This window comes from Zingiber officinale, chromosome 5B, assembly GCF_018446385.1.
Source record: "Zingiber officinale cultivar Zhangliang chromosome 5B, Zo_v1.1, whole genome shotgun sequence".
In the NCBI taxonomy this organism is placed as follows: Eukaryota; Viridiplantae; Streptophyta; class Magnoliopsida; order Zingiberales; family Zingiberaceae; genus Zingiber; species Zingiber officinale.
Window position 1 is genome coordinate 4760000 of NC_055995.1, and position 16487 is coordinate 4776486.

The 16487-nt window shown below is 37.1% G+C and overlaps 3 protein-coding genes and 1 pseudogene across 3 annotated transcripts; 3 read left to right on the plus strand and 1 right to left on the minus strand.

The window, feature by feature from the left end:
- The first annotated feature begins 2678 nt into the window (after positions 1-2678).
- On the plus strand, positions 2679-2822 carry LOC121988010 (annotated as a pseudogene).
- A 1189-nt stretch (positions 2823-4011) lies between these two features.
- On the plus strand, positions 4012-4689 carry LOC121987216 (40S ribosomal protein S30). Its single transcript, XM_042541109.1, has 3 exons — positions 4012-4152; positions 4269-4406; positions 4513-4689. The coding sequence occupies exons 1-3, from the start codon at positions 4149-4151 to the stop codon at positions 4557-4559; spliced, it is 189 nt and encodes a 62-aa protein (XP_042397043.1). The 5' UTR covers positions 4012-4148; the 3' UTR covers positions 4560-4689.
- A 774-nt stretch (positions 4690-5463) lies between these two features.
- LOC121987217 lies at positions 5464-6531 on the plus strand. Its single transcript, XM_042541110.1, has 2 exons — positions 5464-6202; positions 6295-6531. Exons 1-2 carry the CDS (start codon positions 5863-5865, stop codon positions 6357-6359), a joined length of 405 nt encoding a protein of 134 aa, XP_042397044.1. The 5' UTR covers positions 5464-5862; the 3' UTR covers positions 6360-6531.
- Positions 6532-8474: 1943 nt separating this feature from the next.
- On the minus strand, positions 8475-10857 carry LOC121983974 (sulfite exporter TauE/SafE family protein 4-like). Its single transcript, XM_042536702.1, has 11 exons — positions 10651-10857; positions 10406-10565; positions 10055-10317; positions 9930-9978; positions 9793-9848; positions 9628-9714; positions 9513-9563; positions 9173-9412; positions 9001-9094; positions 8782-8922; positions 8475-8700 (listed from the first exon to the last, which is right to left on the minus strand). Exons 1-11 carry the CDS (start codon positions 10840-10842, stop codon positions 8621-8623), a joined length of 1413 nt encoding a protein of 470 aa, XP_042392636.1. The 5' UTR covers positions 10843-10857; the 3' UTR covers positions 8475-8620.
- Positions 10858-16487: the final 5630 nt, after the last annotated feature.

Sequence of the window (16487 nt, forward strand, 5' to 3'; positions counted from 1 at the left end):
AGGTACTGAATCGATCGACCGATCGATCCGTGAACATTCTGTGCGAAGCACAGAATCACTCCGAATCGATCAGCCGATCGATTCAAGCAGCTGCGATTTCATGAGCAAGCGGCTGAATCGATTCAAACGCTGCCTCCAATCGATCCAAGTCAAATGAAAGAATCTGCACCGTCGATCTTGACACGATGACTTCCAATGGATAGTTGTGAATCGATTGGAATATGACCTCAATCGATCCACGGCGACGGCGGCGTGAGAAACGGCTAGTTTTCTCAACGTATAAAGCACGGAAAGTAACGGGAAAACAAATACAACGAAATATATACTGTTCCATTGCTCTCCAAGCCTTTTGAAAGCTCTCAAGTGATAAAGATTCAAAGCAAAGGGTTCAAGCTCCTCTCTACTACGTACTGAATTCTTGCCTGCAAAGAAGAAGCTGGTTAAATCTTGTAATCCTTCTCTACTTCTTCTTTGTAGCGTTTGTGATATTTATTTTGAAGAAAAGGGAGAGGTGTATTTCTGTTAAGGTTTCTCCACCTTCGGTGTGATTCCGAGAAGGAGGGTTTTCGATAGTGAAAGAGTGTGAGTGGTGTGGATCCTTGGATTAGTCACCTCCTTGAGGAGGTGGATACCAAGTAAATACCGGTGTTAGCATTGTCTTCAGATTTCCGCTGTGCAAAACAAAGTTGGTCAGCAAAAGAAGTGAGCCATTCACCCCCCCCCTCTAGCTCAACCGATCCTAACAGAGAAGTCCTAGTGAGTGAAGCTAGGCAAAAAGGAAATCCTGGTGAGTGAAGCTAGGTGAAAGTCCTAGTGAGTGAAGCTAGGCAATTGGAAAAGTCCTGGTGAGTGAAGCCAGGCAGAAGAGAAGTCCTAGTGAGTGAAGCTAGGCAAAAAGGAAATCCTGGTGAGTGAAGCTAGGTGAAAGTCCTAGTGAGTGAAGCTAGGCAATTGGAAAAGTCCTGGTGAGTGAAGCCAGGTGAAATTCCTGGTGAGTGAAGCTAGGCAAAAGAAAATCCTAGTGAGTGAAGCTAGGTGAAAGTCCTGGTGAGTGAAGCCAGTCAGAAGAGAAGTCCTAGTGAGTGAAGCTAGGCAAAAGGGAAGTCCTAGTGAGTGAAGCCAGACACGGGGAAATCCAGATGGGTCAAGGTTGACCAGACATCTGGTGAAAGTCCAAGTAGGTTAAAGGGATTGATCGGATACTTGGCAAAAAGGGAAAAGTCCAAGTAGGTCAAGGGAATGACCAGATACTTGACACGATGAGGAAAAGTCCAAGTGGGTCAAAGGGATTGACCGGACACTTGGTGAGGGAGCCCTAGCAGTTCAAGGGTGACCGGATGCTAGGCACGATGAACCAACAGGTTATGGTTTACCGGATGTTGATTTAGGAGGCTTTAGACTTGATTTTGGGAGAAAATCATGAGCTGGATCGATCAGCCGATTAATTGGCTCATGCCCAATCGATCGACCGATCGATTGGGCGAGTCTTTGCGACAGACCTCCTCCCAATCGATCAGTGGATCGATTGGGACGAGTGCGCGATCGCACAGAACAGCGCTGGATCGATCCGTCGATCGATCCAGAGCCCCCAATCGATCAGTGGATCAATTGCGTGTATATATCTTACTATCTTACTATTTTATTAAAATTTCCCCCTTTACTAACTAACTTTGGTGAAGCCTAAAATGAATTTACGTTATTGTCCTTTTTTCTATTCAATTTAAAAATAATTCCAAGGGTTATTAGTAATTCCACAAGCGAAACAATCATTGATCTAGAGTTCGAGACTCAGTTGTGGTGTATTATTATGAATTTTTCTCATCATTAATTTTCTCTGGTTGTTTTATATAAAAAAAAATATAGTTATCTTTAGTCCCACATCTTAGAATTGACAACACTAGGATCAAAGAAGTTTCTATAAATATTTTAGGCCAACGATGTTAAAAAATATACTTTTCTTAATTTTTTTACTAAGATAAGTATAATATTAAATTAAATTATTTTTTTGCATATGGAAGCCCGTTACAGTAATTTGTTGCTGGGATTCTCTAGCGTCACCCTTGCATTATTGCACTATTGCATGAGTCTAACGAATCTTACCCAAATAATTAATTCTTGGTTCTGAACATAAGGGTGATACTCGAAAATCCAAACAATTCGGATTTTCAAAGATCCAAATAATTTAGATTTTCAAAAGACAGTTACTTTACCCTAATGACTCTACTTTAGTATTTTAATACTACAATACTTTAATTAATATAATTTCATTATAAAGAGTCAATGTGATTTCAATGTATGCTGCACTTTCGAGAGGAGTTTCTGAACAAACTACGAAAATTCTGATAACAGGAAGATAGAAAGGTTAGTATTATGTTTTCCTTCAGTACATTAGATACAGAATGAACATTGGATTTTTTTTTAGTCGTTAGAGATATTTACACGCAATGCGTGCGTAGACCCTTTACCAACTAACTTTGGTGAATCTTAAAATGAAATTACATTAATATCATTTTTTCTATTCATATTGAAAATCATTATAAGGTTTATGAGTAATATCTATGAATTTTTCTCATTAATCAATTAGGAATTTATAATCTCTTTAATCCCACATCTTAGGATTGATAACATTGCTAGCAGAGAAACTTTTATAAATACCTGGGCCAACAATATTAAAAAGAATACTTTTCTCGGCTTTTTTGCTAAGATCAAGTATAATATATTAAATTAATTTTTTAAAAGGGCGAGTCTGTTACAATAGCTTGTTACTGAGATTCTTGAGCATCACTCTTACATTGCATTATTTCATGGGTCTAGCACATTCTTACCTAATTTATGGGCAATTTACATACATACACGCAATGCGTGTCACAATCACTAGTATATATATATATATATATAGTTCTAACTTGTATTAAAAATTTTTTTTATTAATCAATCAGACATTTAAAATTCGAGATTTACCTATGATATATTATTAATTTGTTTTTATTAATCAATTAGTAATATAGAGTCTTTTTATTCTCACATCTTAGGATTAATAATACTATGAGCTGAGAAGAAAAATATACTTTTCTAATTTTTTATTAAAAAAATTATATACTTTTTAAATTTTTTATTAAATTAAATTTTTCAAAGAAAAATCTGTTATATTAATTTATGAGATTCTCGAACAACACTCTTACATTATACTATTACATAGGTACGAGATACCATTATCTAATTTACGATTGATTTTAGATTAAGATTAAATGTATTATATTATAAACATGGGACTAAAATTAAATGTATTATATTACACATGTAATACGTGTATAATCGAGCCACTAACTGATGTTATTGACAGTAATGATGAAATCATCAGCTTTGCTCAGCATAGACATTATCGCAGAGACATGTGCAGGTCGCGTTTCTGAGGTTATAAAAGTCCCACTTCGGTCTACTTTAGAAACCATAGCCGTCGTTTAAGTTATTAATTGTGATATTTTACGTTGCTTAACTAAAGTATTAAATTAAAGACCCGAGGCTATAAAAATAAAGTGTCCACTTTTTAAAAATTAAATAGTTGTCATACATAAGGTATCAAATTAACTTATTTTAAATTAATTTTAAAATTATGTTATTAATCTTGTTACGTGGAAAAAGATAATTTTAAATATTATTAAAAAAATGTTAGATATATTGTAATTGTATACTGTGAAAAGGAAGGATTGATGATCGAATTTAAAAAAGTTCGCTTGGATTAATTAGAAAAATTAACTTTTTTTTTAAAAAAATATTGATTAATTGAATACTTCGTTTTTCGATTTTAATTTTAAAATTTTAAATTTTAAATTCTGTTAAATAAAAAATAACAGTTCGTTGATGCGAATCATCAATTGTATTTAAATCGAATAAAAATTTAATTTATTCATTTAGATTAATATATTTTAGAAGACTTGAATTGTTTTCCTATTAATATATTTTAAATCGTTTAAATAAGTATGAAATTAGACATCAGCAGAGATCAGCAGACATAGTCGTGGAGACACGTGCGAGTCACGTTTCTAGGCTATAAAAGTCCCGCATCGATCTCTTTTAGAAACCCTAGCCGCCACCGGAGAAAATAGAGAGCTCGCCTCCTCTGCCGATCCTGTTTGCCGCACGACGCGATGGGTTAGCAATCGAAATCTTCCTTTGTTTTATGATTACTGCGCCTTTTTCTTGTTCTTCTTCTTCTCATTTCTCCTTATCGGGAACCAATTTGGCGCATTGTCTCTGCTGGACTTCAGGTAAGGTGCACGGATCTTTAGCTCGCGCCGGAAAGGTCCGAGGGCAGACGCCTAAGGTGGCGAAGCAGGACAAGAAGAAGAAGCCCCGCGGCAGAGCCCACAAGCGTATGCAGTACAATCGCCGCTTTGTCACTGCGGGTGATGTTCTTGCCTTCCTAATTTATGAAAATGTTGTGAATTCAATTTGCTTTTTTATTCTGGATCAGAGCATTCTCTGATCGTTTTTTCCCCTTGTTCTTCGCAGTTGTTGGATTCGGGAAGAAGAGGGGTCCAAACTCGTCAGAGAAGTAAAGATCTCGGTATTGATGGCAGATCCGAAGTGCCTCTTTCCACCATTTTCGTTAGTAGACATTTTCTTTTTGTTTTTGCAGTGTATTTGTTATTTTATTTAATGTTAAATTATATCGATTAAGTTTGGATATGGATTGAATCGTGGAATTGTGAACTGCCTTGTGTCACATCCGAGTTCGTATGTGATGTGATGCTTGCCATATGAGATCGTTGGGTCAAAAACTCGGGACTGTTGGGGCGTAAATCCCCTAACTATGTGCAACTCGTCTCACCTGTCATATGCTCGCTCGGATGTTGTTATTTATCTCCCTCGTACTTAATTTGATAGAAAATATATTAAATTCTAAGTTAATATATTCAATTTGTAATTAGGTAAAGATGTTTAATTGGGGAGAATAAAGATTTTGTAAAAATTTGTTTGATAATAGAAATTGTATACAAAATTACCCCATTCTTATGCATCTTTGATTAGTGCAAAATAATTGACATTTAAGTCAGGTCTCAAGTAGGCAGGAGGATGAAAAGAATAGTCACATCTCCTTATTAAAGGATTATATCATCCCCATCTTGTACTATAGATGTGATGATCCTATTTGCCCATTTGGACTTTGTACAATATCTCAGTAAGAATTGATCTTCCTAATAAAACTTTTACATATCAACGACAAACATTTATTTTAGATGTGATGATCCTATTTGCCCATTTGGACTTTTACAATATCTCAGTTAAGAGCATTTATATCAGTTTCCTTATTTAAAATGCATAATTTAGGGTAAAAAAGTTACTTTATTAAATTTGGATATTCATTTTTCAAAATATCATATATCAGCTTCCCTATTTCTTCTCTCTCCTCTATAATGTTTAGGGAATGGAATTCATTCTCTAAATTTAGAGAAGTACTGTTCATAAATGCATAATTTAGGGAATGGATAGGGTAGCTGATACAAAGATTTTTTAGCTACCCTATCTAAAATTTAAGGTAAAATATTTAAATAGGGTATCTAATACAGATGCACTCAGAATTGATCTTCTTAATAAGACTTTTCCATATCAACGACAAACATTTATTTTATATTTTGTTAACAATTTATTTATTTACCAATTACCAATATGTTTATACTGCCAACGTGGCGAGAGCTTGACATATTATAGAGAACCGTGTCAGTCAAAACGACGAACACGTAGCTGCATGCCCTGTCAACGCCTGTCCTAACCTATCTCCTTCCACGAGCTTCTGAAGTCTTTATAAAAAAACCAGTAGAAGATAAGCAGATACGGTGGAGGTTGTTACATGGTAGCAACATGCTTCAAAATTTAGTTCAAGGTGTTGCTGTTCGTCTTCATTCCAATCCCATCAGGTGCGTAGCTCCGTCGATTTGCGGAGCTGCTACAGGCGGAGTCTACCCCATCTCCTCAGAAAGGAATAAGAAGATGCAGAAGGAGGAGGAGGACGACAACAAGAAGGAAGAACAACAGCAGCAGCAGAAGGATCCTCCAAAGGACGACCATCATCACGGTGATATGATGGCGCACTCATTCGGAGAAGGGTACTCGACGAGGTCCGACGAGGAAGGTTTCGGTGGAATCTACGGCAGAAACCAAGTGTTTGGAAATCCGTCGCAGGGCGCTCATACTGCAGCAGGTAAAATATATGCACAGGCGCTCGCCTCAATTTGCGTCTCCTATTTCCGATTTAATTAATACTGTTTCTTTTATTTTGCTGCTGCGAACAAGATTTTGACAAGTCGCAGGGAAGTGAAGTGAAGGAGAAGGAGAAGGCTCGCAACCAACCGCACTGAAAACATTTTATATAGCTGTTAAAGTATTAACGCATACGCAGTTTCATGTCTGCTTCTACTTGTATATATCCGCTACGTGTCTATATATATATATATATATATATATAACTGGAATTATATTAATCTGTAACTCATGAGTCCAGTATACTCATTTTGTTTAATATACCAACCACGAATTCTCAAACAGTCTTTACAACATTCTTCAAAAAAAACTGCATGATCAAGGCATGGACTAGCTTGATGGGGCAAGGTCAGACCCTGGATGATTTTCAGTATCGTCGCCTCACTGTCATGAGGCTACGTGTTGATTATAACTGATATCTCTGTAATAGTTTGGGATTGAAGGTGGTGTTTGTGCCGGGCTGGAGCTGGGTGGGTCGGACCCGAGGGGTTAATAGAGGTTCATGGTCTTCGGCCAATGATGTTGGTAGTGGGTTGCAGCAACGGCAGTGTCAACTCCGCACAGTTGACATCCAATTGCACTTGCAGTTGGAAAGGGTAGAACAGACACTTGGGGTGCGTTAGACAATTTAAGATAAATATCTATTTTATTAAATTTAGATAATCATTTTTCATTACACACTATATCAAATATCTTAAATTTTTTATCATTTTTAATTTTTTATTATTTTTTCTTTTTTCCCTTTTATTTTTTATTATTATATTTATGAAATAAGTGAAAAGAAGAGAGATTGAAAAGATTGAGTGGAAGGAGAGAGATTAAAAAGAAATATTATTTTATTTTTAAAATAGAGATTTATTCCTTAAATTTAGATAATCATTATTAATAAAATCTAAATTTAGGGAATGAATAGTGTAACTGTTGTAAAGATTTTTTAGTTATTTTATTTAAAATTTAGAATAAAATTTTTAGATAGAATTGTTGATGTGGATGTTCTATAATAGAACTCGGAATGTGATTATCTCCTAATTCTAGGGTTTTTTTTCTTGATTATGTGATTAATTAGAATTCAGCCACGGTCATCATCAAGCGCGAGCAAAAGGGCTTGTGAATAAGCTGAGTTCAGCTTTCAGACAGTTCATGTTCTAAGTCGATTAGATTGCTGTTGTCGAAAGCAATCATTGATGGAGGAAAGAAAAAAAAACATTGTGGTTTTTGATCTGATTCTAGGAGATAAGAAAGCCTTGTTTCAGAATCTTTGCTGCGACTCAGCTCGTATCCTTTTCGCTTTCGCTGTCATCTTTGAAAATTTGCAGAAACAACAACGCGAAGTGAATTGTTGCGAAAAATTCAGAAAAAGATGGTTGATGAAGAGATGTGTCCTTCGTCATTGCTAACAACATCAACTAGAAAAAAATGAAAATCAAAATAAGTACATGAAGGAATTGAATCGAAGACTTATAGACATTGTTTCTAGCTTCGTGAGGAACCGACATTTAATCTTTGCTCGGGACTTTGCTGGAGTAGGGGTGTAAATGAATCAAGTCGTTCATGAGCTATCCGAAATTCGATTCGATAAAAATTCGTTTGATCTCATTTAATGAAATTCGTTAAGATAAATAAACTAAGCTCAAGTTTCATAATATTCGACTCATTAGCTCGTTAACATATTCGTTAAATTCATAAATCAATTTTTGAATAAAAAAAATAATAATTTTGATATTAAATTTATAGATTTTACATTCTATTTATAAAACATATAGACAAATATATTAAATATATTTATTAGAATAGAATTATAAATTTTAATAAGAATATTATAATTTTCTCTAAATATATAATTTAATTTTGAATAGATATTTAAATTTATAATTTCTATTTATTAATCTCGTTTATGCTCGATAAAAGTTCGAATAAGCTCATAAGCCATGAATATATTTGTTAAATAAAATTTGAGTTTGGTTCGATTATAAATGAGTAAAACTCAAACATTTTAAAATTCGATTCGCCTCGATTACACCTCTAGTTGAAGAGAGAGTTTTCATTAGAAATTTATTGCTATGGTAATTCAGTTTAAAAAGCATAAAATTTAAAGATATATTCAAATTCATTGCTTCAAAATTGCTGTTTGTTATCATCTTCTACTTTGTATTAGTTAAATTAGCCGTTTCTTGTCATCTATATATTTCAGTTTTCATCTGTAAGCACAGTCATGAAATGATGAATTTCTAATCAAAATAAAATCTACAAATTCAAACAGACAAGACATGATCTGATCAACTAGGTATAAAGTATAAACCACCACTGACTGCGTCTCTACTGACAATTTACTCCTTTACCTTGAGAAAAAAAAAACTAGTTATTTCTGACAAAAGCTCAGGAATCCCATGTATTCATGGTGTTTAATCATAGAAATGGACTTCTGTGTGCCAACGACTCCTGATAAAAATGGAAGAATTCAACTTGAGTTAGCAATGCTCATGAACACACTATTTAATGGTGATCTAAAGGCAGGCGTACCCATGGTTAGAGCACTGGCGAAGATGACTGCAGAGAGAATGAAGACGATTATGGATGCTCTTTTTAGGATCTTTACAATCTTCCTGACGAAGGACTGGCCCCAGAACCCGGCCAACACAGACACAGCAATGAGGTAGAGAGCTGCATGCCACAGGAAGAACAAAGATCTTCGTAACTGTCGAGTGTTTTGATGCAGGTTTCGAGCAATTACTGGCTTACCGTAAGGGATGGGGAATCTCTTGAGGAAGTAGAACTCCAATACTGATAAAGACGACGAGAACATCATCACAAATGTTGCTGTGGCGCTAGCAACCTGAAATTCAAACAATATAAAGATTAGATTTTTCTTTATCTTTTTGTTTCTTTTCAAATTTTGGGGTCGAAGGCGGACTTGAGGGATGACGCCGATTTCGAGGAGGAGGGGGCCGAGTATGAAGCCGCCGCCGGAGCCCAGGAGACCGCCGACGGTGCCGCCGAGGAGGCCGCAGAATGCGCAGAACAGCAACTGCACGGGCGTCCACTCGATGGAGGCTTCGCAGACGCACTCCCAGTTGCCTCGCATCCGCCGCAACCGACTCTCCCTCCACAACTCTGCCGCCTTCTTCCCGAACACGATCAGCGCCACCGGAAACTGCTCGTCGCCGACCACCGGCAGTAACTCGATTAACAATCTCCAACGAATATTTGGGCGGCCAAAACGAGGTCTCTAAGTAAACTACGAAGCCACCCACCTGGCCGACGGTTACCACCCAGTGGAAAAGGCTGCAGCTTTCCGACTTGCTCTGCAACGTACAGACAAATGTGAGCACAGAGCGCTCGCAGAGAGGAAAAAAGTTGCAGGCGTACCTTAAGAATCTGGAGGAGTAAAAAGGTGAACCAGACCAGCATCAACACAGTGATCCCCTTCCACCTTATGTTGAACATCAACACCTCCTTCAGCATTTCATCAACATACCATGGAATCAGTGACAAGATCAGGAAGTATCTCGAGCAGGGAGGAGCAGCACTTACAAGTGTGGTTTTCTCCGGTTGAGGAAGGAGAGGCTCGTATTTGGTGTCAACATCCACTGTCGAAGAGGTGAAGAACATACATATTTAATCATTTATTAGTTTCTATAAATTGATCAAATGTTTATCTTGCTACACACCCTGTTTTTGATTCGATTGCTGAGCCGCTACTTGCTTCTCCATCTCCATCTGCGGTTGCTAGGTCAATAAACAGAGGATTGCAGAGAGGCAGAATCTAAATCATGAAAGGAAGATATAATTCGACCTTGAGGAGAGTTTCCTGCTTCCACATCTGAACGCCCCTGAACATTGATCTTGAGGAAGTGCCTATGAAGAGGATGATGATGAGCACGGTGATGAGCCAGTAGGGGAAGATGACGCTGAGGTCGACGCCGATGGTGATGCCCAGCATAAGCATGGGCTGGAACAAAAGGGCGAGGTTGTAGTCGATGATGGGGACTTCCTTGGAAGGGTGCGCCACCCGGAGATTATACCACACCGACGAGGCCGACGCCCCCATGATCATGCCTGAACACGGAAATCACCATTGTGATAAAGATACTGTTTTTATAAAAATTCAATTTTTTTTCCCCCTTTGGATCAAGATTGGTGGTACATTTGGAGAGGGCGGCGGCAGATTTGGTGTCGAAGCCGACGATGAGGTTTAGCATGGGGACGAAGATGCCGCCGCCGCCCACGCCGCCGACGGTGCCGAAGGCGGAGCCCAGGAAGCCAATGACGGTGGCCAAAGCGCTCCTCCAGCTCACCTCCAGATCCTGCTCGTGATGGCAACGAATAGATACGTAGCAGAAGAAACGAGGGAGTTGGATTTGATCAAGGAGAGGGAGGTGGACGACTCACAGGCCAGGCGTGGACGGTGGGCGAGGATAGGGTGATGTTCCGGCGTGAGAAGGCGGATGTATAAGAGGGCAGGAAGAAGGCGGCGGCGGCGACAGCGAGGGACGATGCCGCGACGAGGTAGACGGCGAAGCTTCTGCTGCTGACGCCGTTGATGATCCGGTAGGCGGAGCAGAGGCCGGAGACGACGTCCATGGCAAAGACAGAGACAATATGTGGAGCTCTTCAGAAATCACAGGTTTGTGAAGGAAGAAGATAGAAAGATCGCCTTACCATTTAAAAAATAAATTTATTACTTATTTCACAAAATAAAATTTAAATCTCATTTTTAGAAAATAAAAAATATATATAATTTTCCGAAATAACCCTTGGATTTCTGAAATGACACTTGAGTTAGTTTTTTTTTTCCCATCCAAAAATGCAAGCTATTGATTTCCCTATGTAAGAGTAATTATTGATTTCTAAAATAGTAATAATGATTATAGTAAAGTATTAATTATATCAGTTATATAAATTTAAAATTTTGATTAATATTTTTATTATTTTATATAGTAATTTTGATCAAATTATTTAATAATTAATAGAGTGAATCTTCCTACCAGATAGTTGGGATCCTCTATCCCAAAATAACTCTATCCCTATATTTTCTTGTCTATCTCAAAAAAAACTCTATCCCTATATTTTCTTGTCTATCCAAAATAACTCTATCCCTGTGTTTTCTTGTCTATCGGATAGTCATGACATTTTTAAGATGTGTACGGTATCCTCATGATGTGTAGACATTCTTGAAATGTAATCTGGTCCGTTCGATCGATATAAGAACATGGGGATAAAGATATTTCGGGATAGAGGATCCGAATTCCCTACTAGAATAAAGATGTAACTCTATTTCTGATTTATTGAACATCTTATTGGCCATTTTGTTACGAAACAAAGACAGCCAAACTCTAAGAAAGGATGGATTTTAATAGTTGAAGCAACTTGGGTGGCGTTCGAAATATGGCGAAACAAAATCTCCCCTTTTCTTAAAAGCTTCTGGCGTAATAGTCAGGGGTCGAATATCAGGAACTGACGATATAAGATTTACCTCACCATACATATGGCGCATGTGTACCTGTATATATCTCCTTTCATATACATGGAATTGAACTAGAGAGATCGTTAATATAGCGGATCTATATTTTTTCAAAATTATTTATAAGTCCTAAAATGTAACATAGACGATGAACATAGAATATTTTTAATATAATGATTAGGAGTCTATAAACTATGATATGAAGTTTCAGTAAATCTTGCTGGTCAGAATCTGGCCAGCTAGAAATCTCTATCTCTCAATTAAAATATATGCATGGACATACATATAATTAATGTGATCATATGAAATTACTAAAATACTCATGCATATGTATGCATATAACGGATTAATTTTTTAAAATGACGTCCATTAGTCAGCTTGACTATATGCCTCGAACAGTGAACGAATAGTTAGTTCCCGAGGTTGCACACAAGAGATAAAAGTCTGTTGTAATTCCCAACTATGTTTTTTTTTTATGGAATTCGTATTTAATCATTAATGATTAAATAATATTGTATTTAATTTATAATGCAGAGAGTTATATAATTTATAATGTAGGAGGTATAAAATTGCAGAAAGATTTTTTCATTATAAAGATAATTATAAATTTTTTATTTTTAATATGATATTGATATAAAATTGGACGTTATAAAAAATTTTACTATTAGAGATGTCCTAAATCAAAAAGTACGATCAATGAGTTATTAGTCTCATCTTTTTAAATAAAATGTCTATTTAAAAAATAATCAATTAATATGACAAAACTTAGATATTTGAGAAAATTAAGAAGTAATCTATCACTATATCATTCTCCTGGGTCAAAGGAGGATAGATTTTTTAGATCATTTTTTACAGTCTAGAGGATGACCGTTAAGTATTTATTGATGAAATACAAAGCGGTCCAGAGGATCCCCATCAATACATATCCATTGGAGGATCCGAGCCAAAGGAGATCAGGTCCTCTGGTCCAAAAAATTTTAGATTAGAAGAGACCCTGTCCATTTATTGATTGGATGAACTGGACCCCACCTGTTTAATAGATGGGGTCCAATTCATCGAATCAAGAATGATTCAGGGATCCTGGACTAGAGAATTCTTGCCCGGGCCAAAGGGGTCATTTAAGTTCAATTTTTGGAATCGCAACCAGATTTTTTATTTCGCCTGCCTAATTAACTTTCGTAATATCAAAAACATATAATACGTTCCCATTATACCCTCCTTTTACGACTTACAAAAAATTTATCTATCTTCTGTAAATTTTTATTCACCCATTTATAAAACGGACTATTCTCATTTTATGCTTTCCAATTGAGATCTAAACATATATATACATTAGTAAGACTTTATGACTATATTAATTTTAATTTGAAATGATTTAAAATTCTCTAAATCCATTAATTAGTTTGAGATCATTAAAAAATTTAAAATTTTAATATTTTTTAAATCTAGGAGTTTATAAAAAAAAAAGATTAATCATATTGGGTAACGAGTCTGGGATGATCGACTCGATAAATTGGGAAGTACTCGTATCGGGTAGTCCAGAAACTCAGCATCCTTTAGTTACATGTCTCATTTGGAGGAAAAATTTCTATAAATTTATCATAATTGGACTCGAACCGTGTATATCTAGATGACAACTTGAATACCCTACCACTGCACCATAATCCTGAGGGCAAATCTAGGAGTTTTAGAATTTATTGGAGGTATTAAATAATGACTATCATTATCTTATATCTTATAATAAAATTGTAATAAATTTATCATTAAAATTCACTGTTGTCAACTGACAAAACTAAAATGGATCTGAAACACTCTAAATTATTTCAATCAAAATTAATATACTTTCCCCTCTATCTAAATTCGATAGTGTAAATTAAGAATGGTAACATAACTGAGAAGATGAAAACTTTTGAGAGCAATGAAATGAGAAGGGGTATCCGTGCTTTGTTTCATGATTTTGATATTATGGAAGTTAGGTAAGTGCGATTTTTCCATCTTTTGCTCTTATTTTTAAAATGGCTAAACAGTTGCCCAAGAGTTTTAGTTAAAAGTAAAACAAACTAAATATTTTAAAAAGTAATTTTTAAATAAAAAATGAACCATGCACCCAGGGATACAATGGTAATGGTAGAACGGTAGAGTTTTTCTTAATTTCTTAAATAATAAATTTCTTTAATAACATTTGATCTCAGAATACTGGATTGATAATTTTCTTTAATAACATTGACCTCAGAATACTGGATTGATACGGCCGTTATGAGCACTTTCTAAAGCAAATGCACCACGCATATCCACATGTATCCCTTTCACAGTCGGATATGCTCTATCCCATCACTAGCTCAAGACGACAGGGGATGAGCAGGTAGGTCTTGAGGTCCAGAACAAAGCTTCACCCCTCAAACTTATCTTCTTCATTCATTCATTCATTCATTCATTCATACACGTGTTTCATATAAATATAAACTCCAAAACATAATAAATACTCCTAAAAACTATATAGGATTAAGTATTGCATTAGTTGTTCTATCCTATTCCTAGGTTGATTAGAATATTAATATGAAATCATACAGAGCCAGCTTAAACTAATATATCCTATGTCAGACACCTAAACTGAGACTACAAATTAACTCGGCGAACAAAAATCTCCAAATTGATAAACACAAAGATATCCACAGCATGTGACGGGTACTAACATGGCCAACAAGCTACTCTTCCTTCCATTGTGTGCCAAGGGAGCAAGTCACAGCAGGTGGAAGTTAATTGAAGTTATCATAATTGAGTTGCTAGCTACAGTCCTTGGTTATGCTCTTATATATCTTTGTAGTTTCAGGTAGGGGGTCGATTGTCATGGTAGAGATCAAAGCTAAGATGATCAACACCGAATAGAGGACAATGGCAATGGCCGGTTGGGTTGGTCGGGCAGTCAGGGCTTGACCGGCAGGATGACATGTAAGACAGTTGACTCTTAATGTGGAGTATCAGGACGTCGAGGGAGACCGGATAGCTGGTTCGAACGGGGAAGGATATGTTACTATACAGTCACCGCACGGAGAGCCCCCTGAGGTCGCTAGGGCGGATGAATCTCGGCCGAGCGGCTATCCCGTTCGGCCAAGCAACGAGACTTGACGGTGGACGGAGCGGAGTCCCGGCCGAGCGGCTATCCCGCTCGGCCTAGCAACGGGACCACTGTAGTATCTCTCGACATTGTTTGGGAGATAGTGCCGCTAACACGAGGCATGACCGACAGACGTATTGTACGGCAGAAACTTCTACTATCGCGTTAGAGATATGCATACCCTGTTAAGATATGATGTCAGAGGTACTTTCCTAACAAAGCCCTTTCATGAGACACATGGGAGAGTGTGTCCATGCCTCAAGAAGCACGCACGCTGCCCACCAGGGCTCTATATAAAGGAGGTTCATCATCGGCGGAGATAGGCGTTATTCTTGAGTTCTACTGATGTTTCACTTTTTCCACATTCCGATGACTGACTTGAGCGTTGGAAGGCCAACGCCGGGACCCCTTCCTTGGTCCGACACTAACGTCATTTGTTTTGCAGAACGGAGCGAAGTCCATGTCCAGTCAGCGAAACCGCAACCTCCCAATTTTTCAGCTTCACGTTTTCGGGCTTTCGGACAGAATCAATGTACTTTCAAAGAGGCAATTCCATATCTAGAAAATGGTAAGAGTTAAACCTTGGCCGCTTCTTCATCTCACACCCATGACACCACCTCCCAAATCTGCCAGAGGGAAGTTAGTGAGATGCCTTTTTGAGAATGCATTGGGGACCAATGCTAAGGGAAAGGTCATTTGGCTTCTCAGTGAATATAGTGTGTGCAGTGTCATGCTAGTTCTTGTTTGATCGCCGAAACTCCAACTAATCAGTTCCTGATGACCTAGCCTCTACCTTATGAATAGAGAACTCCATATTCAAGTGCTAAGAGGGATAGAATGAGGACTGGGGGTCATTCAACCATGATGATTAATGAGGAAGCATTATGAACCGAAGACTGTGAGAAGGGTTTGGAAAGTGAAGTAATATTATCATCTAATAGAAATACAATAACCAGGTCCATTTGTCAAGGACTACTAAGTCTGCCTCGATCTAAAGGAGATCCTGCAAGGAAAGGATAGATGAGTGTGTGCTATCCAGTGTCATAGATGATGCTCAAGTCAACCTCTAAGGGATGTGAAAGTAAATAATAGACAAAATAGACTAACTTATTTAATTATAGATAAAAGCAAATCAGGATTTTATCATAGTTGATCAAAGTCCTTTTAAATCCTACTTGAGGTTTAAACTGGAGTCCAATCTCATCTAAGGTGAAAGAGGTGTTGGATATAACTGATGTGAATGGAGAAGAGGTGGAAGAGGAAAGATGCTCTATTCTGAATGGGTATTTAGTCTCATATTGGGAGTTTCATGGCATGTCGGTTAGTTTATATTGATTCACATGCATTGAGAATGTGAACAAATGTATAGGGGAGGTTCTCTCTCACGCTCAACACATTGAACCATGTTGACTCGTGTGCGGGCACAACCTACTCGCACCGAATGTCGGACCGATCAAGACAATCTTTGTCCAAGTGGAACAATCAACATTTTATCATGTAAGCCTTTTTGCCGCTTGTGTAACGAATGCATTAAAGAAAGATTAATGCAGCCGAGTGAAACATTAGCGTTTCACAGCTAGCGAATAATGATCTTTAAACGATCATTAACACGGTCCTTTGGTCTTGAGCTCTTATATAAGGAGGCTACGA

Bases quoted from the DNA above. Each gene is read 5' to 3' on its own strand.
- LOC121987216 (XM_042541109.1), top strand. The intron at 4,407-4,512 runs GTGATGTTCTTG...TGTTCTTCGCAG, and splicing joins TCGCCGCTTTGTCACTGCGG to TTGTTGGATTCGGGAAGAAG.
- LOC121987217 (XM_042541110.1), top strand. From the start codon at position 5,863: ATGCTTCAAAATTTAGTTCAAGGTGTTGCTGTTCGTCTTCATTCCAAT. The intron at 6,203-6,294 runs GTAAAATATATG...GCTGCGAACAAG, and splicing joins GGGCGCTCATACTGCAGCAG to ATTTTGACAAGTCGCAGGGA.
- LOC121983974 (XM_042536702.1), bottom strand. From the start codon at position 10,842: ATGGACGTCGTCTCCGGCCTCTGCTCCGCCTACCGGATCATCAACGGC. The intron at 9,413-9,512 runs GTGGGTGGCTTC...GGCGACGAGCAG, and splicing joins GGGTGGTAACCGTCGGCCAG to TTTCCGGTGGCGCTGATCGT. The intron at 8,923-9,000 runs GTAAGCCAGTAA...TGTGGCATGCAG, and splicing joins GAGATTCCCCATCCCTTACG to CTCTCTACCTCATTGCTGTG.